The sequence below is a fragment of the Terrapene carolina genome, unplaced genomic scaffold (genome assembly GCF_002925995.2).
Source record: "Terrapene carolina triunguis isolate 2854851 unplaced genomic scaffold, T_m_triunguis-2.0 Scaffold210, whole genome shotgun sequence".
In the NCBI taxonomy this organism is placed as follows: domain Eukaryota; kingdom Metazoa; phylum Chordata; order Testudines; family Emydidae; genus Terrapene; species Terrapene triunguis.
This window is the reverse complement of record NW_020664561.1, coordinates 39,621,706-39,649,239: the sequence shown is the minus strand read 5'-3', so window position 1 is coordinate 39,649,239 and position 27,534 is coordinate 39,621,706. Positions and strand designations below refer to the sequence as shown.

The following is a 27,534-nucleotide window of genomic DNA, read 5'->3' as shown; positions in this document are numbered from 1 at the left end:
GAAATTTCAACTTTGAGCCAAAATTAGCATTGTTGCCTTGGGCTGCAGGACTTGTAGTCCTGCCTTCCTGGAATCACGATCTTTCTTGCTCCCTATTAAGGATCCTATTTTACTTCACCAGATGTTGCCCCTGGAAAGGAAGCACGAATTGACTGAATTATTTTAATTCCTATTGATTTAATATCCCTATCAAATGCTCACTAACCAACTGGAAAAGCCACATGTGGGAGAGAGTGGATTCAGTGCGGTGGTGCACAAAAGTTAATGCCCACAAGAGCAGCACAATTCTGATGTAAACAAGAGCACAAAAAATGTAGTGATCAATGCCAATATATTAAGTTGGAGGGAAGGTGTGTAGTGGAGAACTATGCAGAGCACTGCTAGGACCAGTCTGATTTAACACATTTCTTAATAATCTAGAAGAGGTAGTAAAACAGCACACCAATGAAATTGCAGATGATACTAAATTGGGAGGGGATTCTGCTTGGAAAAATGCAAGCTACTACAGCCAGGAAAAAAAAATCTTACATATAGATAGTATGGGAATAAAATATCTTGCAAGCACCAGGGCTGTAAGAGAGCCAAGAATGATCCTGGACATATGAGCTTGTGATACAGCTGTAAAATTCCAATGTAATTTTGTGCTACATTTGCCAAGACATCCTAAAAGTAGGGAACATGGTATTTGAATGGACAGTTCATAGTTGCTAGCATAGTATTTTTAGACTGTACTAGAGGACACAGTTTGCTATGTTTCCTTTCCACCCTCACAGGTGTTTCAGACAGTGGATTAACACCATTTATGGACTTACTGGCCATCCCTCCACAATTGCTCTGATCCATCCTTAACCTTCTCAGTGCATTCTCATAGGGTTTGTCTTGTTCATACTGCAACTTCAGCAACATGATTTAGCTCAAGTAATTCAAGTTCACTAACACAATTGTAAATTCTAGTGTATTGTAGATATTCCACAATAGTTTGTTCCAGGAGATAAACATTTGTTCCTAGTCATGGTTCACCCTAGGTCAGTGGTTCTCCACAATTTGTTATGTGGGTTGCATCCAGTACTACCTGTATGGCCCTGAGGATGTCACATCGGCCGCAGCTGTGTGCTGACTGGGCCACAGGTTGAGAACTACTGCCCTAGGCTGAGCCCCAGGATAAGCTAGGATCCAGAACATACTTTTGGGAGTGTTTGCACGGAGATTTACAAATATTTGTGAGTGTGCATGTTAGAATTCACAACTAGTTAACTCACATTAACTGGAACCACCCTTCCATTCCCACCGACTGGAGGGAGCAGTTTCTTTCATCCTGCATATAATTATTTCATAAATATTACCTTTTCTGCTCTCAGGTGTTTTCAAGGTTATAGTTTTCGCTCTGTATAGCTGCAATAGTAGGTTAAGTTACTAACCTTTCACCTCCAGTGGGCCATGCTCAGAAGTGCCTCAGGTCACACATACTATTAGTTTAGCCCTTTCAACCTTCCTTCGTTAGGTTGTCTAGCTCATGATTTAGCAGAGCTAAATATCTTTAGTTAAAAGCTGGGAAGGGGGAGAGAGGTGCCTAACAATGGATAAACAGGGACCACAGGCGAGGAACTGCAGGAACCTTAACAGTTGCAGTGGGGAGGTGGGAAGTTTGCCCTGTAATGCAAAATACCTCTGGATATCTCAGCCATGTTTTTCTTTAATCAGAACTATTAGTCTTTTACCTTGGTGTCATCATAAGAACTGGAGTTTAACTAAATAATAAGGGAAAATTATCTTGTATAACTCTCCTCTCCTCCACAACCATTGAACTAGAGTTGTTCCAGCTAGTATTGTTTTGTCTTGTATTGTCTGGTTTGGTCTTATTTACTTATACTTTGTCTTGTTCTTTTCAGTCTTGTCTTATTTTGTTCCAGTCAGTTTTCACTGTGGACAAGAATATGTCCCACTCCTATTCCTCTGTGAATGTACCATTAATAGTCTATATAGCATCTTGCAATAAGTTACTAGGCTCATAATTCCTCATATTTTCATCATAATGTGAATTAAATTGATTTATTCATTCTAATTCATGTGCTGACTTTTGAATTGTAATCATTACAATGAACGAACATTGTATTTTTAACAGAAATAATAAAATATCAATTATGAAAAGGAGAAAGACAGGTCAGATTGAATGGACGGTTGCATAGGAGCTGCAGGAAGCAGCAGCCAGCACATCCTTTGGCCCACACCGCTTCCCGCAGCTCTCATTAGCCCGGAACGGCGAACCGCAGCCAGTGGGAGCTGCGATCGGCCAAACCTGCGGATGCTGCAGGTAAACAAACTGTCCCGGCCCACCAGTGGATTTCCCTGACAGGCTGCGTGCTCAAGGTTGCCAATCCCTGTTGTAACTAATCCTATATAGTACATTCCCAATAAATGTGCTCAAAGTAGTATATGTGAAATACTGTGCAGCATATATAACAAGACAGGTAATATAATAATATAGAAGTGGCCAGATTTCATATTACATACTTAATATGGAAAGAAATGGGACACATGCCCCTTGAATACAGAATATTTTCTTTAAAACATACTGTACATCCAACTGATTTAAAATGCAGGCAATTTCAGACTCTCTAATATTTATAATAAGGAATTCAGTCAATTGAATATTTTGTTCCATTTCAAATATGCCAAAGATATTATAAATACTAATAACTATCCAACTAGTCTGCTAATTGGTAGCATTTTGAATCCCAAAGAGATGATTTTCATGTCAGATGTTTGCTATAGTATATTAAATGCCATCTGGACAGTAAACAAAATGATGGCAAGCACAATTATTTACCAGCATTTTAAAGCATCCATCACCATGGTGTCTAGAGCTATGTTAAAAATTAAAAGAACTACCCTAAAAGAAGCCCCTGATCTTCACCTCTCAAGTTTTAGGCTGCTTTCCAAAATGCGATCATATCTGGGATTTGCCCTTCTTCCAAAAGTAATGGTGCCAGGCTGGCCATTCTTTCCCTTCATTGTTATTGATGGAAAGTTTGCACAAAGATGAGTCTTGCATTTCACCCTGAATCGTAAGGCTAGGATTCATCTCTCTGACACTGGGGAATTCCACAGCCAAGATTCCTTTGGTGAGAGCATCCTGCTCCAACCTCTTGAGATATTCACCCTGAGGCCGTTGGGTTGGATCTGGGGAAAGAGGCATTCTATGGTCCTGATCCAACAAAGTACCTAGAGCTAAGTACCTACTGAAGTGTTTTGACGGATGGGGCCTTATGCTAACTAAACCTTAGCCCAATAGGTGCTTTAAAGATGAGGACAAAGGTCTTGGAACTGATTTCAGGATCAAGAAATAGATCTGGCATTAAGTAGAAAGCCAACGGTATGTGCAGAGCACTGGCCTGATGTGCTCTCATTGATCTCTGTTACTAAAACAGTGGACTGCCATGTGTTAAACTATTTGAAGACGGATCTCTATGGTAAAGAGTCCTCACTAGAGCGGGATGGGTGCAATACATGACTAGCTGAAGATGGAAAATTAATTTCTCACCACTTCTGCTAGTTGTGTAGCTAGGAGCAGTCTAGTGAGATCAAGACATTATACCACCTTGAGAACCAGAGGTCAGGTGCCTTCAGTTGAATACAAGATTATAATTCCAGACAGTTTTTCAAAGTTTCCTATCAGCATCACCTCCTTCATACACAGATAGAGCATGAGCCATCTGCTTTTTTACTTTGATGCTCTTTCGTCTCAGAAAAGCTAGCACACTGCACATGGCTCATAAGAAACTTATCGCAAGGTGCAATAAGCATACCAATAGCATGGATCTGCTAGTGTACACTTTTGGGATGGACAAAGTAGTACATGATTCAAATGAGAAATGAGCAGCAACAATGTAGACAAAAAACTGAACACACTATCCTGTTAGCCAATTACTTTAATACATTTCACCCTTTTTGATTCACACATTAATCTGTAGCATTAAAAACTTAAATAATAGGTTCTTGATTTTAATTAACGTGTTTCAGGAGTGTCTTTTAGCACCTTTGGTGTTATGCACTGATTAACCCAAAATTCACATGTATTGGAAGCTGGTCCATATTTCACATGGTTTTGTAATAACTACGCAGCAAACACAAAAAGTACACCAACGAGCTATACATCTCTCCCTCCTCAGTATTTTACATCCAGACAGCAAAAGTCTTAAAGTACAACCATGTGGCAGAAAACAAAGAACTTGGCACATAACAGATCATGCTACAGTTTTCTGATCTATCAGAAATACTGTAAACCTTAGTATGCCTAGCAGATTTGTGTCTGCCCCCAGATACAGAAATACGTTTGTATTAAGTAGGGAATAGCTTTAACTTGCCAACAGTTGCTTTCTACTATTTTTTCTACAAACATCTGAAATTATTAGACGCTGCAACTGACTTGTATTCAGGCCAACACCTGAATCAGACTCCTCATAAAGTCTGGAATCATAAATCTGTGTTGCATTAACAATAATTTTTTAAAACTGTTTGCATTATTCTGTGACCTTTTAACCCCATGGCAGTCACACTGATAGTTCCAATGGCTGAACTGGCCATCAGGTTAAGAATTCGTAATTTACATTTATTTAGCAGCACCACTAAATTTACCCAGCAAGTTGTCATTTTTCTGTAGTGCCAGGTATGTGCTGGAAACAATAATACAATCATTTGTGAATACAATGACACTAACATTTTCAGCTTCTTAAAATTATATGCAGACTTACATTATTCATTTAAATTAGCAACAAAAGTAGTGACCCATATTAGTAACCTTACCAGTCTCCCCTTAAGACCCCTTTTTCCTTGCAGTCCTGGAATGCCCTGGGGAAAAAAAGAAAGAAAGAAAGAAAAGAGAATCTACAATCTAAAAAATCTACAGAATCTAGATTTTTTAAAAGTGATTTTAATTACACATTATTGGCATGCACATTTGATGGCAAAAGGCAATCTAAAAATCACCACCACAAAAAGCAGACACTGTACCTATTTCTTGTTATAAGAGAGCAGGGAGAATGGGATGGAGAAATGTAAATTGTGATCTCTTCACTCCAGGCATATTAGTTGAATTCTATTAATGTGTCCTAGAATGTTGAGAAGGGCCTGCTCTGGCTGTCATTAAGCTCAATGGAAAAACTTTCCTTGATTTCAATAGTAGAAAGATTAGGCTCAAAATCAGTTATCAGATTATCATGGGCATTTTTGTCTTAAACGCATACCAGGCAATTCAGAAATGTGATTTATACATGGACTGAAATTACTCTTAGAGGAAACCTTCACTGCTCACTTCAATGACAAGAACAAGCTCCCAATCTCAGAAGTTTTAGATGAAATCCAATCTTCACTTTACAGCCAATTCAGATTGATTAACCTTGGTGCTATTTTGATTTTGTTCACTAGATTCATTCTAATCAGCAGATTTTATTATTTAATAGGATGACATTTGCACACACCCCCAATCAGTTTTGCTGTCAGACAAGCCTTATTTTCCTTTTTAAAAAGAGTTACATAAATAATAAAGTTTTCCTTGGTCTCATTCTGGGATATGTTATACTTCAGTGTGTTTCATTATCATAAATGTGTACATATTTAATAAATGGTTCATTAAACCTACTCTTTCTCCTTCAGGTCCTGGCTGTCCTGCCACCCCTGGAGGTCCAATGAAACCCTTAGAACAGAAAAATAATTCTTAAATTTCTTCATTAAAAGGTTGCATCTCAAGAACAAGGCTAGATACAGATTTACCACACATTTATGTACGTATAGTGGTTTGAGATTCTGGGTGAAATCTTGGCTCAGTTGAAGTCAATGGCAAAACTCCCAGTGACTTCAATGTGACCAGGATTTCACCCTCCAAATCCAACTGATGGTGACAATCCCCCACCATTGCAGAGATAACATACAAATTAACCATACTAGGAAAAAAATTCCCAAATGATATACTATTGCATCAGAAAGTGCTGATCAAAGAAATATTTAAAATTTTCCTTTCAAATTTACAATATTCCTCACCTGTAAATCAAAAAGAAATTTTTTTTTGTGAATAAGTTTGAGTGATTTCCACTACAAAGGAATTATTTTGCAAGTTTATCTTGTCACAGCTGGATTGTTTTAATTAAAACGTGACTAAGATGTCTTCTCCCTCCCTGCTTAAATAGAAGGGGAGAATTGTCTATCCCATTAAAAAACTAGTGACATATCATTGTAAGCCTCAGTTTAATTGTAACTGCATCATGCCATGCTTTCTTTCCATGTAGAGAGTGATGCTGTCTGAGGGTACATCTACACTGGAACTGGAAGTTGCAATTTTCAGCTCAAGGAGACATCCCACACTAGCTCTGACTGAGCTTGTGTGCCAAAAATAGAAGTGTCGCTGCAGTGGTGCAAGTGGTGGGAGGAACTAGCTGCCGAGAGTACATGCCTAGGATCTCAGACGAGATTATATTTGGGGCAGTTATCCTCTCCCATTGCTTGCGCCACTGTGGATACATTGCTATTTTTAGCAAAGCTAGTGCAGGTATGTCTCCTCAAGCTGGAAATTACACTTTCCAGCTCCAGTATAGATATACCCTGAGAAGTAACTTCCTTATGTTGCATCAAAATCTGAAAATCCACAGCTAAATACCACTGTGTTTAATTTTTAAAATGGTACGGTAGAAATAACTGAATTTTCGAACATAAGATCAATAGAGTAGCCAGAGTAGTAACTATTGCGATAGGACACATGCTAACCACTGTTGTCAAAATATCCAATTCACTTCCAGTTAAATGAATAAAAATAAAGTTAAGAAAGTGAAAACATTAAACTGAAGAAATTCTCAAATGAAAATAGCACTTAGGAGTTTTTGAAAATTTTGTCTTCTGTGACTGAATTAGGAAGCAATTCTACTTTTCATCAATATAGTGGAGATCAGCAGAAGCCCCACAAAGTCTAGTTAAATAAAAAAAAATCATAATATGAAATACAATGAAAAGTTATAAAGGGCAGGAAATGTTTCTCACTCATAAGAGCTGTTATAATTCTCTGTTGAGCAAAACACAGGTGCAGCTTTCTTCTACTAGACAACGAGAATGTCATTGGTGATTACTCCACTGTTGGGTTTGAATGGGATATATGCAATTCAGAATATAAGGTGACTTGAAGGAAATCACACTTGTGTCCTTGGTCAGCCCATTTCCTTCAACATGAAACTGGTAAAAGGAGGATTGTATTAGGGGGGAAAATAAGTTCCACGTACAGGGAGCTATCCTGGGAAAATGTATTCTTTTTAAATTACGCTTAAAAAAATCCACCTCCTAAAATGTAGTAATCACTTAAATTCCTGGCTCTTAAGATCTGAGAACTAACACTATGTCCTGAGAAATTTAAACCTCCTCTCAAACCTTCAATGGTTTGTATGTGCTATATTCCATGATATTGCTTCCAAAGCTCAGTTTCACATTTTCACGGCTGTGCATACGTGACAGACACGTACAAATTCAATTGCAAATTGGCATAAACAAAAGTACAATGAAGTGATTCTACACACAGAGGCTCCGAGAGAGAATGTGCAAAGGCAGGTGCAGCATCTAATTACTGAAAAAAAGAATCAGTGTTTTCACACCTATCTCTAAAGTCCTTTGAATTTAATGAAATATCTTAACCCATCTTTTGAGGATCTTAGGAAGGACAATACTCTTCTTGGTACCCCACACATTAGGGAAAAATGCAGCTCTCTTTTCTTTCCCTGCATTGTCTTAAAACCCTTAAATAAGCAGGATCCAGAGCTATCATAGGAGTGTGTTCTAACCTTAAGAGCTCAAATTATATTGACATAACTGCATGGGTCAATGGCACAAAAACATGTTTCTGGGTCAACATTACAGGCAACATCTGGCAGAAAGGATTATGTAGGAGACACCCTTTTGAAACATGACATTCTGAGATTGTTAGTATGAGTCATTTTTTGAGCAATGACAGAACAGTCATACGAAATAAGAAGAAGCTTGTGGGCCACTTAGTGGAAAAGATTGTGATCACCTTTCTCTTGTATAACAGGAGAAGGAGTTGGCTACAGGTTTATAGAGAACTTTGGGGCAAGAGAAAAAGGAACAAATGTCTGAGGGTTGAGAGCCATATGGGTCTAATATCTTTGGGATATCCCATCATATAATGAAAACTGAATTTAAGAAGAGCAAAACTTAGAGACATCTCAAAAAGCTGTTGCAGATGAAGGCTTTAAATATCTGCAATAAAAGACACAAGTGCACAGATTCAGTAACATGATGGAGAAGTTGTAACAGAAGCTTGACAGCATCATAAGGTACAGATTTAAAATTTTTATTAAAGTTAATGTTTAAGATTAAATATACACAAGTTAACTGGATAAATTCATGGAGGTTAATTCCATTAATGGCTATTAGCCAGGATGGGTAAGGAATGGTGTCCCTAGCCTCCGTTTGTCAGAGGGTGGAGATGGATGGCAGGAGAGAGATCACTTGATCATTACCTGTTAGGTTCACTCCCTCTGGGGCACCTGGCATTGGCCACTGTCGGTAGACAGGATACTGGGCTAGATGGACCTTTGGTCTGACCCAGTACAGCCGTCCTTATGTTCTTAAGAGGGAAGGTACGGTATATCTGAGGTCCGGCTTGAGTTATGGGGGATTACAGGTATCAGTTACAAGGATCACGAGATACATACATATCACATAACCAGCATAGACCCAGATTGGAGTGCGGGGTTTTTAAAGCGTCAGTGGATAAGTGGGCTCGGGTACGCCACCCATGGAATGTATAAAGAGTCCAAGTCAGTATCAGTGTCGCGAATAAGTACATGGGTAGGGTACTTCACAGCAACCTGTACGATAATGGAGTTGTGTAAGGATGAGGGTGGAATCAAAAACCTGAGAACTTTCTAGTGTAAAGCAATTACAAATCTCAGGTTACAATACACAGTTAACATTATATTCCCATGTGATCCAAGTCTGATGATCTGTTGAGGGCAGTAACCTTGAAAGAAATAAAATCTGATGGTTTTTTACATATATAGGTGTATATGTGTGAAAAATAAAAACCTTTTTTTCACTTTTATCCTTGAAACTTTACTCAAAAACGATCCAAGCAAAGCTTAAATTTTTAAAGGGCTCAGATTTGTACTCCTGGTCTGGGCTACAAAAGATATCAACTGAAATATTTTAGGATCTAGCAGAAGGTGACTCTCATATTCTTTATGTGACAAGATTGTTTCCTTCCATCAACCTCTGTCACAGTTGAAGATTACAAATGCCAGATCTGCCTTCACTCCTGACAGCTTCTATTACAGAAATAATGCTCCAGGCAGGAAATGGCCTCCTCCCCTCCACTTCCCCCTTCACTCCCCCCCACACTCTCACAGGGTTCTTTTTCTTTCTTTTCATGTCTGTATATGTTCCAAGCGAAGGAAGAGCAGCAAGATGAGATTATTCTATACTGCTTGTAGGCATGAAAAAGAAATAAATCCTCAAATTTTTAATGAAATACAGTTTGTCATTAACCAGCTCTGCAATAGAAAGAGTGATTCAGTGGCCGTGCAACTGGCAATTCAATGAAATTTCTCAAGCATACTATATGTATAAAAATACAGTCATGCATGCCGTAATGCTTACAAATGTTACTTACTCTTACACCTTTAGGACCTGGGTTACCTTCTGGTCCAGCTAAACCCTAGTATAAAAAGACACAACTTTTACTTCATTTAAAATAAATGGAAATACTAGATTTAAAAGAATTATCATAATAATTGTTAATTTCCAAACTGGCAATGAACTTTTCATGATGGGTGCTATGTGAACCTCTAGACAGAGATTGCAACTTCCTTTATATTAAAGTTATTTCTTTTTGGAAAGTTCTTCCCAATCCAGTTGAAATCTTCTACCCAATTGTGAACTTGGCATTAAAATAACTTCATGGAACTTTTCATAAACTTTTATATTGGAATGCAGTTCCAGTCATTTTCTAGCCAACGTTAGAACAATAAGTTTATTTCAAATACTCAAAGCATTTTGTATTTTTAAATGTTGGCATGTTGTCATCCAGTCTCTGTTTAAACTATTTAATAATGCTTTTTAATATATAGCCACTGTAAAATTGGTCTAATAAAATGTTGAAATAGTTTAGAGAGCATAGGTCAAATTCAGCCCCTCAAGCAGGCATGACTCCATTGAAGTCAGTTGACGAATACAAGGACTGAATTTGGCTCATATAGTTTAAATGTTAGGAAAAGTGAGTGACATTTCCTCTTAATGCACCAACTGCATATATTGATCTATCTATCTGTCCCAGGTATATAAAAATCAATATTACAAATGGCTTGCATTGATAGCAATTTGATGTTTTCATTGATTCTCTCTCTCAATGACCTGAATGGAAAAAGCCCTTTAACATACTCTTTCCCCACATAAAAGTTAAAGAAAGAAATAGTTTCAGCAGTAAAAAAAATAAGTGTAGGCAAATAAGTAGGAATGGTACTAAAGCAGAATGCTTCCTGTTTCTTCTGAACATTAAATGCCAAAAGGTTGAAACAGACAGAGAGCAATGAAGGTTTTCAAAGGGGTGAATAGGGCTTATACATTCTGTAATTTGGTAACAAGGTATGTATGCACTAGAGGGATACAGAATTACTGTGTCTCACCCACTCAGGGCCCAGTACTAAGGGCACAATGCGCCACATTACTTCCGTGTATGGTGCCTCTGAAAGGAGGCTTGTTTCGAGTATTAGTGATACAATGTCAGCCAATGCAGTGATGCCATCAGCAGTGCCAGCAGATTTAGATATGGTACTTTCAGAAATTACATCATTAATGCTACATGATGGCAAACAATCCTTTTGAGGTAGATCAGTTTGTCAAAAGACTCCTTGCTGACGAACAGGCCATGTACACCAGGCATCACTTTGAAAATTAACCCCAAAGAGAGGAAGGGAAACATATTTTGAACTAATGTACAGTACTGAAAAGGTGCTTATAACAGGAAAACATATAATTCTTTTGTATAGTTACTGCACCTGCCTGCCAGGGTAACCAAGTGAACCAGCATTGCCAGCCATTCCTGGAATTCCCTAAATTGAAAGCGAAAAAAAGTAATCAGGTTTAGTGTATTTTTACCTGTTGGTAACATGAAAGAGCTTTCTCCTAACACAAGACTGTTTCTTGTGTAATTTGCATAGGAAGCCCATAAAACCCACTTTTTATACATAATTAAAATCAGCATGATTACTTCCTGAGCAGTGGTGCACACATTGCAAAAGCATTTAGGATGGGGGGAGAGGGAGGGAATTAGTCCAAAATGAAGTGAAGTACAAGGGGAAAAAAACACTGATTCATGATGGAAAACCCTTAGACAATGTTTGGCAAAATCAGGTATGCACAACGGGAGATGCCCTCAGGGGACAGGTATTTATGGTGCAGATAACACAAGCTGACACTGATCTTGGCCATATTATTAAGATTTACACTTTTATGGAACAAATGTACAAATGTAAGAAGAATCTGAATGTCCTTGTATATCTGAATTTCCTTATATTGGTCTCAATGTGGGTATGCTCGGATAAGGTTAGAGTAACAGTGGATTGATAATGGGTACAGTAAATTCTTTGTTTCCCCCCTCCTTCCCTCCCTAATCAAATCCAAAAGTGTTCCCCCCCCCCAATAATTCTGTGTATTTGATTGTTTATTTTAAGAAAATTCTACTTTTCTGAAATGGGCAAGTTCTTGGGTGCCAGGTGGTAAAGTTCATTGTTGAAGAACTGGACACCTGTTTGGTGAGCAGCCTTTACTCAAGCAAGGTCCAGAACTAGATGAGATGTGGTGAAAATAGTTAGGATGGGAGTGCACTTCAATAGCTGAGTGGGGACACTTGACCTGTATCTCATCCTGTTAGTCCTTCAATTCAGGGAATAGTAAGTTCACTAAAAAGTTTCAAACAAATGAACCAGTTCAAGGCGTTGCCAAGAGAGAGACAGGTTCTCTGATATCAACAATTTCCCAGTCATTACATCAGATTACAGAGAATAAGAAACCTCTGAAACATTTAAAATGTCTTTTATAAATAAAAATGAATAATTAACAATAAACCAGGAGTTACCATCTTGACCAACTGTTGATAGTCGGATATAGTATATAAAAGCACAAGAAAGGCAGGAGACTCTCACAATATCTGCAAGGTACATTGTGTTATATATTTTGGATAGAAAATATATCATTGTCATGTAAAATAAATTAATCTGAAGTTAACCAAAACATTTAAATATACGGCAAAATTTACCTTCCAACCTCTTTCAAAGTCTCCTGCCTCTTTTATGCTTTCATATGCTGAACTGCCCTTCCTGTATCTCATACTATGTCATCAAGCTGGACTTCCTGCTGGGAAGTATCAGTAAAATTATAGTTCTCATTGCAAGATAATTGCATCATTCATGGTTATGAAGTCACTGAAACACCAACAGCTATGTAAAGAAAGCCCTTGAAAATATGTTTACATGCTATTGTAGACCTTAATACTGCAAAGGATCAGCACGCTTAGACAATGAGACTCCATAATGGAGCAATGGTCAACGTATGCAGGATTGGGCCCTAATTTTGTAAATATTACCAGAGGGGTCACAACTGCTGCAGTTTTCCTTGAATAAAGACTATTTAATTTCATTTTAATGCACAGAGTAGTAAATGGTTATCATTGAAACTTTCATTTGGCATCTATTTAGTTAAAATAAACAATTATATATTCATGTAGCCAAATCTTCCTCACTTAGACCCTGATCCTGCAGACACATATACAACAAGAATAGTCCCACTGACCAATTCAATGGGATTACTCTGCACAAATTTACTCAGGTGTGTAGATCAGGGTATGCTCAAATGTGAGTTTGCAGTGTAGGGACCTTACAGTATATGCAATTATCTATTCACATGAGTAAATGAGTATAATTTGGCTCACTTTTGGTTATATAAATTCAGGGGTGGCACCAGCCTTTTCCCGGTGGGGGGCTGAGGTGGGCTAGACAGAAAATTGGGGACGGTGGGCTGTGCAGAACTGCAGAAGAAAGGGTGGCAATGCCATACCATGCCACCCTTACTTCTGTGCTGCTGCTAGCTGTGGCATTGCCTTCAGAGCTGGGCACCTGGCCAGCAGCCACCGCTCTCAAGCCACCCAGCTCTGAAGGCAGTACCGTCACCAGCTCCAGTGGTGAAGTAAGGATGGCAATGCCATGCCATGCCACCATTACTTCTGCGTAACATTTGACCTTTGCACTAGGAGGGGTGGCTGTGGGAGGACTAAGGCAAATTTTTGGGTGGCTATAGCCCCCACAACCCCCCCCCCCCCCGCGCTGCCCCTGTATAAATTAGCCTAAGGTAGTAAAAATAACTATTGTGGGAAAGTATAGGCAGATTAAACTGTTTTTTCCTCAAATGTATTTAAAGGTAGCACAAACTCACATTGAGACTGAGGCTTTAATTTGCTTTACTGCTTCAAAATACTTCCTTTATGCCGCCCATAATTGAAAATGCATTGTTCCTAACTCCCTGGATTCCATGTTATGAAATGAAAGGCTCTGTCGCTTTTCAAAACCTAGCCTTGATATTTCAAAAATCCTTTTATATCCACACACCTAAAAAGTTACTTACAATGACATGGTCAAATCTATCTTCAGAGTTCTTGTTTATCTGGGTTATTTTTCCCTTAAACACCCAAGTTTGAATATTAGCAATGCCCTATGTGAAATCTGAAAACAAAAAGGGATCATCCACACAGAATCTGAGCCCAGGGATGACTCTCCACATCTGGATCTGCCCATCCTAAACAAAGGGATCAACTGTACCCTGTCTCCACCAGCCATCCAGAGCATCCTTCATTGGGTGGGGAAACCATTATTGGGGATGGGGCCTTGCTGGGGCTGGAAAGGACATGCATCAGCAACCCAAACACCTCAGAGAATCCACCAAAGAAGAGATGTAAAAAGGCTGCAATAGCTTCGCCATATTTCCCGTGCCCTGTATGAACCCGCCTCATTGGGGATTCCATGGGTAGTCATTGGTAAATGAAGCCCTGGCCTTTCAACTTTGCAATGCCAGGGAGCTGGGCATCTAGGCCTGGCCTTCAGGACTGGTATTCATGGCAGTATCAGCCAATCTAGACTAACCTCTGTCTGGGGAAACTCATGTAGTTTTCCTGACTCAGTACCCACTCCTGCAATTTATCCATTAGAGAAGCTGATTTGGCCCAACATTTCTGGACTGCAGGGCCCTTAGGAGGTCCATTCTTGATATCAACCAGGAAGAAAAACAAGAGGTGCCACTGGCCAAAAATATTAAAAGAGAAGAAAATCATGGCACAGATGCTGGAGGAAGTGAAGCCCCTTGGGATTCTCCAATGATCAGCTTCTCCTCAAAAACCAGTACTAAGATTTGAAATGGGAAGGAGGTAAGAAGTTAGAATGTCATCACCTTTCCCTCCACCCCTGGCTCTCTCCTTAGCTAATTTTATGTTTAAACAAACCAAGTCCATAGGGCAGACTTAGAGATTGTCCAACCTCTCCACCCATTGTCACATGTGGGAGTCACACTAATGCAAAATCAGAACTTCGTCCATGAGCTACATGCAGCTGGTTTGAGTGAGGAAGAATAATCCCAGGCGTTAGAAGTCATGAACGTGGGAAGCAAAAGTTATTTTGCATAAGTGCTGTGCCTCCAAGACAGTTCTGCTTTCCATGATTTCTTTCATCCTCTGGGCATATATGGGAGATTGATTATTCCCTGAATGGGTTGGTCTGCCATGGAACCAGGATCCAGGGTCTCCTAAAGCTTGAAACACTTCAGAGGGCTATGGATATTTTTGGCTGAATCAGGTCCCAAAAATTCCATGACAAAAAACCCAAAGAGCAACAAATCATTTTAATTTACTCTTTGTTCTTTTTAAAACCTTGCTTGCACTCCCAGTTGTGCTTCACTCTCAAGTAATTCCACATTTGATATATTTACAGTAACTTTTTTCTTTGCTGTAGAGGTTTATGGAAATTCCAGACAACAAGTGGATACTTTGAACTTCACAGTCTGTTGCTACTGACATGCAAAATGACTATCATTGTCTTGACTCTTTCCAGGCCATCCTCTACAATTACATATCTTCTTGTCACCATCCTTAAAATAGCAGCAGTAAGAACAGGCTGTGGAACAAAAGTATTTTCCCAAATTTTTATAAATGAGTTTTAAATATTTTGAAAATAATATAACAGACTATGAATAATATTATTTATAACCATAGTATGGGTATGTTGAGATGAGGTCAGACAGCCTTCAGTACTGCTGGGCAAACAGTAATTTCACATTGAGGTCTAATGTATCAGATTATATTCAAGAGAATTCACACACTTGCATATTTAGTGCCAAAATTATACCTCTGATGTCAGTCTCTCTCTCTCTCTCTCTCTCTCACACACACACACACACACAATTTACCCTCTTGTTTTCATTACTAGTTAATCACTTTTCACAAGCTCCTACTTTGGTTCTCAGGTCCTGCAGTTAACAATGCTGTTCTTCTGAACAACTCTGATAATTAATTCTCTTGCAGAAAGATGCCAGAAGCCGAGGGACTGAACTATAACGACTGTCCTTCATTTGGTTTCTTGGAGTAGAGCTCAGTTAAAGTTTTGGACAGTTAAAATCTATTCTTGTATTTTTTGTTTTTGACTTCGCCTCTGGTCACTACTATCATTAGGTCATGATTATTCATTCAGCATTGACAGTGCATTCAGTACTGTATACAAAAGAGAAAAATTTGACTCCTGTTCCAAGGTTATTAGAGTTGACAGCCATGGCCCCTTATCTCTAGAAGGGAGGAGTAATAAGTGTCTACCTCTAACACTCACATGAAGGATACTTTAAGAAAGCAACACACAGTCCCTTCCCATCTCCCCATCCAGAGATTAAGCATGCATTGTCAAGTCTCAGTGGTAAGGTTTTGAAAGAGTCTGAATTGCCTCCTAAAACATTACACAACACACTTCTTCCATGCCAACAGACTTGCTGGAGAAAACAAGTTGGTCTATTATGTTTTATCTAGGCCCTTAAACCATACTCATCTCCCTGGCAACTAAGTACCTAGTCAAGAATGAAATCTATTGAGTATTTCTTCAACCAGCCAGCAATTGAAAGAAATTATTTGCTATAAGCATTTAAAGTCATTATCTTTAATTGTACTTAACATGCTTTGTACAATGTGTATCAACTGTTACAGTGCCTTCACCACTCACTTGCTCGCCTCGTGGACCTGGTGGCCCTGGATAGCCTTTGGGACCCTGCAGGTAGAAGAGATGAACAGATGTTGTAATGAATTCAGATACGCAAGATGCAGCTTTGGGGGTCTTGATTTCCCCCTCCCCGCTTTATATTTTTCTTCAGCAAAGAAGAATTTTGCAACCTCTCTTTCTCTGTGACATCCACATTGCTTAATTTCAGTAGCTGATGTGGGAGGAGGGAGAAAGAGAAACTTACCTTAGCATAGATGATTTCTAGCTATGCCTGCTAAACTTGCACTAGTAGTCACAGATTTGTGTAAGCTTAAGTAACACGTAGACAAAATGCCTTTAGCAACAATCTGCTAGTAATTATTGCAAAGCTGGATTTAGTCCAGCCTGTTTCCCCATTCCAAATCCTTGTCATAACACTATCTCTGAATGAGCCAGTTCAACTGAGATAGGCATAACAAGAAGATCATCACAGAGAGTGCCAAGAAGCTCTCTAGGAAAAGATAACTGTAAGAAAACAAAAGATTTCTTTCATATGGACTTAATTTTTTTAATACTCCATATATGATGATAGTTTTGCACAAGTAAATGAAACTACCACCTTCCTGACACTAAATAAAGTCTTCCAGATTATCCTGGAATCTTTAAATCATCGAAGTTTATCATTGCCCCTCTTTATATTGAGCATTATGATGATGATGGTTTGCCTGTACAGATGGTGGGTGAAATCCTGGCCCTGTCGAAGTCAAGAGGAATTCTGTCCATGATTTCAATAGGGCCAAGATTTAATCTGGTGCCCCAAGTTTCGGTTTGGTTTCTACACCATGCCAAGAGCTTTGTTACAACAAACTAAATGGCACTACCTCACATGAAATCATAAAAGAGGAATTTTGTTCAGTAATAGTTTTAGGTAATGAAAAAAAAAATCACATCTGTTTGCAAGCTTTGCAATTTTAGTATTATATACTTGCTTGGGAAATAACGTTAGTCCTAAGGACATGTGCTCATGTGCTCATTAAAAAACCCAGAGGCTCCATTTTCTCCAAACCAGTGTTGCAGGTATTTCCTTACATCTTGCTAAACACTCACACAGCATTGCTAACTTGCTTTAATGTTTAGATATTACAGTAAAGCAAAGGCAAACAACAATCATCTGCAAATCACAAGCTGCAGAGCGTATTTCAGCCATACATCTGAGTGTGTCTACACAGCCCACAGAAGCGAGCCTCCCAGCCCAAGTCAACAGACTCAGGTTAGTGGGGCTCACGCTAGTGCTCTAAAGATAGCTGTGTAGACAGCATTTGAAGTTGCACTTCCACCCCCCTTTCCAGGCGTCAGAGCCTGAGGGCTTGTCTTCACTATGGGGGTAAGTTGACCTAAGTTATGCTATTTCAGTTATGTGAATAATGTAGCTGGAGTCGACGTAGCTTAGGTTGACTTCCCCCAGTGTCTTCACTGCGCTGCGTTGATGGGAAACACTCTCTGGTCGACTTCCTTTAATCTTCTTGGGGAACTGGAGTACCAGGGTTGACTGGAGAGCACTCTGCCATTGATTTAGTGGGTCTTCACTAGACCCACTAAATTGATTCCTGCTGCATCGTTTGCAGCAGTGTTGATCTCCCCATAGTGAAGACCAGCCTTGAGCTCCAGCCAGAGCTGCACCTTCAAAGCACTGTCTACACAGCTATTTTTAGAGCACTAGCCTGAGCCCCACTAGCCTGTGGCATAGGTATGAAACAAACGGGCTGAGAGGGACTGCCTAATTAACATGCCAAGGCATGCCTCAGAAATGCTGTTGGTAAGATCATTAAATAAAGACAAAAGCATGATTAATGACTGCAATGCAAACCTGGAGGGTAAAACAGTAACACTTCTTTAGGAATTGTGTGTAAAATTTTCAACAGCACCTTAAAAGGACATAAAATATTTAGAAGCCAAAGTCCCACTGATTGATTTTCAATAGGATTTGGGTTCTAAGTGGTTTAAGCATTTTTGAGAATAACCCTACTTCTGGGTTAGAATAGGTGCTTACAGAGGAAATGTTCAAATGTTTTATTATATCTGGACCAGGAAAAAAGGGAACTACATTTGTTTTGAGCTAAAAGGAAAGTGTGTGTAAAAAGAAAAGCTAATAATATCGGTAGATTGATTGGAGGATGAGGTACTCCCCAAATTCTAATGAAGACGCTCACATTTGGACTTCAAAGGCAAAAACAGAAATGGAAGGGCTTGAGCTCCTGATTACACCAGCACACCCACTTTGTGGGCATGTTATTGGCACTCAGAGTGCTTTGGTCTGTGAGAGAGAAAGGACTTTACTGCCAAATGAAGTAACTTAGCCTCTACTTTGTAAGGGGCCACGTTTAAGGAGCTATTTACTGTATGTTTTCACAGTGCCTAGCACAATGGAGCCTCAACCTTGCTAAGGTCTCTTGACATTATATCAATATAAATATTAAACAACAAAAACTTTGGGAGCCCAACAGTGTTTTCCATTGTTTCCATAGTAATTCCAATAGCACAGGGTTGGGACAGTTGCTCGCTGGTTACAGCATCCAGATAGAACAGTAATGCTGCAGCCTCCCAAGAGAGACAGAGGAATGGGCAGGTAATTACAGGAATGGAGGGGGATTTGGTCTTCTCTGAACAGTGCCAAAGAAGAGTTGAAAAAAGCAATTGCGGGCATGTGGCGAGCACAACAAGCTATACGACTGTAGGCGTTTTTACAGAAACCTTTGCCATGGATGCCATGAGAACGAAGAACTGCTTTGCAAATAGAGCTAATACCAGCATTTAGATCTAAAGCAATATTAAAAACTCGCCACAAATCAACATGTAAATGGAAAAGTTGAAACAGCTGGACAGTCATTTTCCAAAATGTTGAGAAGGTCAAAGAACAACGCAGCAATATAGATGAATGGCATACATGACACAATATCATTCTTATTCCTCTATGACAAATACTGTATGGACCAAAAGTGGCATAAAATTAATCCTATGTCAGCATATTGACGGGAACAAAAATGTAAGGGAAATAAGCTCATCCCATTCTTGCTACTCTCTCATGACTGCAATCCTGTGGTCCTCTTCTGAGGCTGGATCAGACTCATAACCCATAACCCACAAACACCACAAGACATAATGTACTTATCAACTCCACATTTTCACAATCTGACACAGTTTTGAAATGCTTATTTGGTCTCCGTGCACCCTCAGATTAGAAATGTGTTTGGCTTCTTTGTAGATCCACTGTTTCTTATCTGTGCGGCATGTAAATAATATAAATCAGGGTCTCTGGCTAGCATGTGCTACCTGTAATATTCTAATGACAGAAGCCTTCACCCTCACTCCATCACTGGTTTTTTGTTTGTTTGTTTGTTTTTTACACCAGCCTGGTGTCAGGTATGTCTACACAGTGCATTAGTCTCCCAAGAGGGGTGTTCATTCTAATGTGCACTAGTGAGTTATGCACTAACTGGCCTATGTGGACCCTGCTGACATGCACTAAAAGTTCCCTAGTGCACATTAATGTAGGCCTTTTTCAAACAGTACTGTAGTAACATGCACTAGGGAACTTTTAGTGAACTCCAGCAGGATCCACATGGGCCAGTTAGTGTGAAAGATTATAGTGCACAGTAGAATTGATACTCCTGTAGTGGGTGGTGAAGGCCTTAGATTCTCAAACTCCCAGGATTCAATATTTCAAGTGTAAAAATAAAGATTTACTTCCTTTAAAAAAATAGGCTGGTGTCTCGTCTTATCGGTTTAAATCAGGAGTAACGGCATTGAAGTCCTGGTGCTGGGGGAGAGTCGGTCTTTGTGTCTCCAATGGATGAGGCTGTTCTAAGGATCCCATCATGGGCCCTAGAATCACACTGCCTCCAAATAGTTGCTTTTCAATACCTCTGAAGACTCCTGCATGGATTCTCCAGGCACGTTCTACATGTAGGAGGTCTTCTTTCATGTCTAACTACTAAAATAATGCTGTTATGCTTCCGTTCGTAGGACTTATTAAAGGAAAATGTCCATGATTACTCAAAATTTTGGAAACCTACAATCCTGTATTGAAACCAATGGGAGTGTCTACTTTAACAAGTATTAATGTGGTATTTTACAACAATATGCCAAAATTGATTCCATAGAAACTTGTATCTTTCCTGATCAGTCAGGAAACTCAATTAACTGAGATGGAAAGAGTTCCTTGCTCATTGATATCAATGAGGAAAGCATTAATGTTTTTAGGTGGCAATGAAGTTTGGTTTGAAATCTTTTGTCTGTTTGTTTGCTACATTTGATAGTTAGATGTACGTTTTGTACAACAATAATGTACACCCTGAGAACGAGTGCTCATGTGAGAGCCTTTCTCCTTTACATGCTTTGCAGGGATGGGAAAGAGGGTGAAAGGAGGGGTTTCTTCTCTTTCTGGTCTAACTCCACAGTTAATCTAAGGCTTCATCTACATTAACGTTTTGCCTAGCTGTGTTGGCTCGGAGCATTAAAAAATAATCATACCCCCAGCCGACATAGCTATGCCTGCAAAACCCCCCAGTGTAGACACAACTATGCAAACAGAAGGATGCTTTTGTTACATAGCTAATGTCATTTGGGGAGGTGATGCAGCTATACTGGCAGAAGAACTCCTTTTGCTGACAGACGCTGTCTCTCTACTAAGGTGCTTTGCTTAGCCATGCTGGCACCGCTCTACCAGCAAACGCTCTGCAGTGTAGACAAGCCCTGGCACTAATATGAAAGGTAAGTATCTGGCTCTTTATATTACTGCTGCAACCAGACCTTCACTTTAATGTGGAACCAACAAGGAATCTAACAAGGGCAGCAGGCCTAATATTGCTGTCACACCACTTTTACACTAATGTAATTCTGTTTGCTTTAACGGTGTCGATCCTAATTTATAACTGGTGTAAGGGAGGGAAGAATCAGGTCCAGTGTATCTAGTAGGGAGGAGCAATCAAAAGCTAATTTACTTGGATACCGTAGCAAGTTTCAGTGAAAGTTTTAGAGTTGTTATAATGAAGAAAGAAGCTTCTCCCTCTCCTCCCTGCCTAGCCCAGGTGCCAAAGGGCAAGAAACAGAGGTAGGAGAAAATGTGCTGTTACTTAGGGAGAGGTGATCCACATTATTTATCTTCACATGTAAATCCCAGATCCTGTCTGCTTGGTAAATAATAAGACCAGTTTAAGGCAAAAGTACATTTATGCCATATCAACATATTCTATTTTAAACACATGTCAAAACTTACCTAAAACAGCATTCAAAGGAGAGTGCTTTTCCCTTTGAAAGCAATGGAAGAATTTCTCTCATTTAATCAAACTTCATTCTTATTCTAGGAAAATAGCACTCTCTGTGAAATAAACTCAGCCACTCACTACCATAGAAATATAGAAATTTCCCACAGATATTTATTATTTGTTCACCAACATATTATGAACTCTCCTGCTACTGCTCCTCTTTTTTGTATGGATGCTTCAAACAAACATACCAGACCTCAGAGGACTGACAATGATACAACACTCTGTTCTTGTTCACAGGTATAAATTTGGAGTAACCATACTGACTTCATTAGAGTTACTCTGGATTTGCACAGGTGTAATTGGGCAAAAATTGGCCCTGCATAATAAACATGTTGCAGGCAGTAGAAATATGTAGTCAATGGCAACACAATAAACTATTAAGACAAGGACACACACTCACAGATGTTGGGTACTGTACCGGATTACCATAGAATAGTGCAGCATTTTTTAAAGAGATCCCTCAAGGAAACTCTACTAATGCAGTCTCTTGTTTCTACTAATCTCTTCCCCATCTGTGCTAAATTCAGACACTCAGGAAACCAGAACCAAGAGCACGTAGAGCACATGACTAATCACAAACCATATCCATTCAAAAAATAAAAATGTAATATGAATATAGACCCCAAAATTTTCACAATCATTGTAACAGTGCACACTATTGCATAAGTACTGCACATAATTTCACAAAAGTTCCAAATCAGGCAAATTTTGATGAAAAAAAAATCTTATTATTTTATTCACAACTTTGAGCAGGTCTAATTATGACCAGGAGAGGGCAGTAGTAGGCATTATGCAGCCAGCATGTTACCGATGAAATATTCAATTCCACCATTAAAATTAAGGGACAATGACTGTTCAAATCCCCAATGCTGCTTTGAAAGTGTCAGCCTGAATTCTTCAGGAAAACAACTAAGGTCAATGGGAAAAGGGCAATTACCAAGAAATGGGCATAAATAAATTGGTATTATTCTACCTAAAAGAGAGACCTGAAATAGTGCAAGAGCTAGTCCACATTAAAACTTACGTCACAGTTTAAATGCTGATCATTTTACTGCAGATCAATCTACAGGAAGATAAAAATCAGAACCAGCTGCCAAAATCAAACAGGACTTAGGAAGCAATGAATTTATGGATTTTTTTGTGTTCTTTATAGTTATGTGTTAAAAGAATTATGTTACTCATTTATACACACTTCAGCAGTTCCCCAACAGCATTTAACAAAATCAAATGTGAAGTAACAAAAGAGAATGTTTTTTTTCCCCAAGGATTTCCCTTTTTCCCTGGATTATTGCACAATTTGCACACACACCTCTGAAATGACTTTCCAAAATGAAAACAAGCTACCAACTCAACTGAAGTCTGAAAATACATTCATCGTCTTGGGTATATCTGGTAATGATATGGAAAGATCAAGAATCTTAAAACTGCAAAGCTTGGACCTAGGTCCATTAAACATCAAGCATAAAATACTCTTTAGTATTTACAGGTGTAACATAATTCATGGACTCTGTGATTTTACAAGATTAGTTCAGACTGGGGTTTTCTGAAACGTGGTTCCAGTTAGTGTCTATTCTCTACATGACATGGAAACAAAGAGTAAAAGTGCCAATGATCAAATGAACACCATCACCCCTAGCTTGTATTGTAGACATAGCCTAACATGATTTTATTGAAAATTAAGTAGAAACTGCTTTGCTTTTCCAAGCAAAACTGTGAACCTGACAATATTGTAAAGCAGTATATGTTTTGGGACTCAGAAGATGCCACAGCTCTGCTGGTGACAATTGGTGATAACAAGCAGGCTACCAGATAAATCTCTGACTTGGATAAGAACAGGTGCTGCTGGAGGGAATTTTCCCACATAAGAAATGAAAATTTTAGTCAGGCCTTTAAAATTGGATTAATTTTGTTAAATCCCAGAAGGTTTGTAGACAAGTGAAATACATTTCCTAGGAGCTTTTAAACTAATTTTGTAACTTCTTCCTTTTTTGGGTTACAAAGAGTAAATTTATGCTTTTGGTCAACGCAAGAGAAGTGAATTAAACCAAATCAAATTTAGGCCACTTTAATTCTGAATGAGAGTGTCCATACAGGTGTTTAATGAAGTTTAACTAATCTACTTTAAATTCACATCTTTAGTTAATTCACATTAATTTTCCCTGAGTGGCCCTGTATGGACAAGCCCTCTTGACTTCCTATCCATTACTGAACCCAATTAAACAATATTTTGGTGGTTTTCAAAATAATTTATAAATTCATTCCACCCTTCTTCTCCAGCTTTATGTCTATGTACTCTCCGTATCACTCGCTCCACTCCTACAATCTTGGCATCCCTTTTGTCCCCTTTCCTGAATACTTCTATGCTTGCCTCATGCTGTCCCATGCTAATGGACTGTTAAGGCCTGGGTAGTTTCCTAAATGGAGTATGGGGTTTTTATTTCTTACAGTGCTTTGACATTTCTCCTAGTGAAGAAATAATTACGTGAATATTAGGTGGCTTCCAAAATCTAAAACTTATTTCACTTGGCTTCAAGGCAAGAGTTTAAGCTGCTCTGACACACATCTTTGAAAAACATCCAATTTTGTGGTGCTGAAAGATTGAGCTCCATCGCTAACACTGAATGAATTAACACATGATTCAGTGAACGAATTAATGAATAGAAAAGAGGTGGGCAGTCCTGAAACTGAGAATAAAGTGGGATTCATTCATTTAAAATATCAGTATCTTCCAGGCAGGAGTATATTTATTGAAGCTTGAAGGAGCTCACAATACCAGAGCAGAAACATAACAAGCTTTACGGAGTAGCATACCATTTGGGAGTTACCATAAAAAACTTTTAATTTACATTTTGCTCACTACATTTTAAATTAATTTAGTACTCAGGAAAGGCTCTGGATGGACCACATAGGGACCGAAGTCTTATACTTAGCCACAGTATGGACAGTGGCAGTACATGTGCTATAGCCTCACTTAGCTCAAGGCTCCTGAGTTTCGGACAGGTTTCATACTGGCCCTACCTAGATCAGACAAGCAGTGGAAGGGAAGATTTCAGCATGTACCATCTTCTTTTGCCAATAGCAGAGTGTGCACTGAACCTAGAAGTATTGCTTACATGGGAGTGTGAACAGGCTGACATGGATGTGCATTTCAGCTATGCTTCCACTACTGGCTAACAGGGAACACTGCTGCTGACTTCCCATCCACTTCATGATATTAAAGATGGAACTTTTGAAGTAGGTAGGGGGCAATGGGAAGAGGATGGTGGGGCTTGTTGTGGGATAGATTGACCTTTTTCCTACACAGATTGGCTTGCTATGGAGCTCTGTAACTTGCATAGCTTGGGAGAATCTGTTATTTTCCAGGCTGGGCTCATCCTGAAAAAGAGGCACATGCAGTATATGATCTGCGGCTCAGATTCAGACCTGCATGTTGGGTTTTGATAGCTGAGGTAAGGAATTTCCAAAGACAGACTAAGCAGCTCAAACTTGGAGGGCCCAATTATGCAGACCCCCCACTGATTTCCGGTGGATTTACACTCGAGAGCTGAATATAAAAATTAAAAGAAAATCTTACCTTCTGACCTTTGATACCAGGAGGGCCTAGTAAGCCTCTTGGACCTGGGTCACCCTGTACAACACAGTAGGGTAAAATCATTTCATTTTATTATAACATTTGAAAAGACTATAAACACCTGGGAAGCAGTACATTCTCTTTATCCCTGGACATTTAAAATGGAATCGACAGAACAACAACATTTATTTCAGAATCTCAGAATATCTACATTTTAGCCAGCTTAAGTAGGACTGAAGTGGTTACACAGGTCTGGTGTTGGCATTTACCCAGAGGTGAATTTCACTCCAAGTGAGTAGTTTTAAATTATTTCTTAACTTTCAATTTGTTCAAATCAGATCCATTTCCCCAATGTTACATGTTTCTTGCACTGGAAAAAAAATGACTGCCACATTTAGTTTCCATACAAACTGCAAGTAACAAACGAAACAAAAAGGTTGTCTGAGAGAAGTATTCCAAATATTTTCTAAATGTAAATGTCATTAAATCTGTTTGAAAACAGTAAACTGGCAAATTTTTTCATTCAGCACGATGGGCCAAAGTCAGAGGTATTGTAGGCTGTGTACATTTAGACTCACTTTGACTGTGCTGTAGCATGACACTGTAACCCCACGGTGCAGTTGCAGCCTACAGTGACAAAAGGGGGTTTTCCATCACTGCAGGAACACCTCCCTGAGCAACAGCAGGTAAGTTGACGAAAGTATTCTTCCATCAATCTAGCAGCATCTACACCAGGGCTTAAGCTGGCATAGCTATGGTGCTTAGGGGCTTGGATTTTTCACACTCTGGAATGCCATTGCTATGTTGACATAAATTTTAAATGTAGACCAGGCCTACATTTGTGTAACATGCAAGTGGAAGGACCAAATGGAGGCATACACATTTCACCAAATGAATCGATCTCTAAACACGCTTAGTCTCACTTCTGAATTTAGCCTTGCCTTTGATAGGCAGCTCTTTAAAATGAAACTCTAAATATACATTATGAAATAAGCATGCTAATTAAACTCTCAATATGAGCACATTGGTTTTAAAGTGTCAGCCATAATTAGTAGGTGTGCAATTCAAAAGTAAACTGTAATCATAAACCTCCAAGCCATAGCTTCCATGAAGAACCACTCTGTATTTTTATACTGAAAGTCATTTTGGAAAGACAAAATAACCAACTAATTTAACTATAGGAGCTTACTCTTGGAATCCACTTTAAGGTGAAGTGGAGGACAGAATCTTTGATTTCTTAGCATTAAGAGAGTTCTTAATGAATATGGCTGAATAGGGCTGAAAGATTTTTTGTGAATAAACCAATGATGAAGACACAGTATTTCTGGAATGGGACTTCTGCTTCCCCAAGGTTACATAACAGTGACTGCATTGTTTCCCAGTGCAATTAAATTCCTTAATATGCAGTTATAATCTGAAAAGTGACTGTTAATAGGACACGGCTGTAATTGTGTCCACAGTCACTGTCTCTCGATTACTTCTTGAACCAGTTTGTTCCACTCGCAAATAAAAACAGGTTTTTCTAACAGTCCTTCAGGTTCAGCTTGACTTGTTGATTCTAGTTTGGATTCTTTCTGGCTTGGGCACCATCACCAAAGTCATCAAGATTCTTTGGGCCAAACTCTGCTCTTAGCCACATCTGTGCAAGCCAGTTGCAACTGAGATAACAATTATGTTTATGATGTGTGAACTGGAATAGAATTCTGACTATTCTCTCAAAGTTGTGTTGCGTCAAGAGGGTTAGAAAGGGGGAGGGGGGGGCTTATTTTTAATCACTAAAGTCAGCAGATAAGATCCTGAATAAGCACAGGAAGCAGATCTGCTGACTCAGAAGGTGTCATTTTTATAATCTTTTTTCAAAGCAGAGCTTTGCTCTGGATCGGATTCTTCTGTCACTTACACCTGCTGTACACAAGGGTAGCTATTGATTTTAAAAGAGTCACTTCTGATTTACCCCAGTGTAAGTGAGATCAGAATCAGGCTCTTTATTATCAAGTACAGAATGGTTTACCTTTTTTTTTTTTTTTTTTTGGAGAGAAGACAGTGACATTGGTGAGAGTTGAACAGAACAATGTGACTGTGTGCAAATTCATCAAAATATTATAAAGAGACAGCATCAAACTGAAGTCTAGTAAGTTTAAAAAAATAAGTTAAAGATCATTTCAGGGACTATACCTACTCCCGGGTTCCCTCCACCACAAGTTTGCATGTATAGAATCATATTTTCCTTTTACATTTTTTTTCCCTTTTCTGTTATGGTGTGAAAGACTCACTTAAACAAAAGGGGAAATCTGCTAACTAAGCCCCTGATCCCCTCATACTACAAAAATTTACACATGTGCTCAGCTTTAAACACATGAGTAAT

At 39.0% G+C, this 27,534-nt stretch overlaps 1 protein-coding gene across 1 annotated transcript in view; it reads right to left on the bottom strand.

The window, feature by feature from the left end:
- LOC113407190 (collagen alpha-1(XXIV) chain-like) overlaps positions 1-27,534 on the bottom strand; it is a 238,741-nt gene that overhangs the window by 156,285 nt on the left and 54,922 nt on the right. Inside the window, exons 7-12 of the mRNA XM_026655329.1 lie at positions 25,173-25,226; positions 16,296-16,340; positions 11,049-11,102; positions 9,665-9,709; positions 5,639-5,692; positions 4,804-4,848 (exon numbers count right to left, since the gene is read on the bottom strand). Of these exons, the coding sequence (XP_026511114.1) occupies positions 4,804-4,848; positions 5,639-5,692; positions 9,665-9,709; positions 11,049-11,102; positions 16,296-16,340; positions 25,173-25,226 (297 nt within the window). The remainder of the gene's footprint in view (positions 1-4,803; positions 4,849-5,638; positions 5,693-9,664; positions 9,710-11,048; positions 11,103-16,295; positions 16,341-25,172; positions 25,227-27,534) is intronic.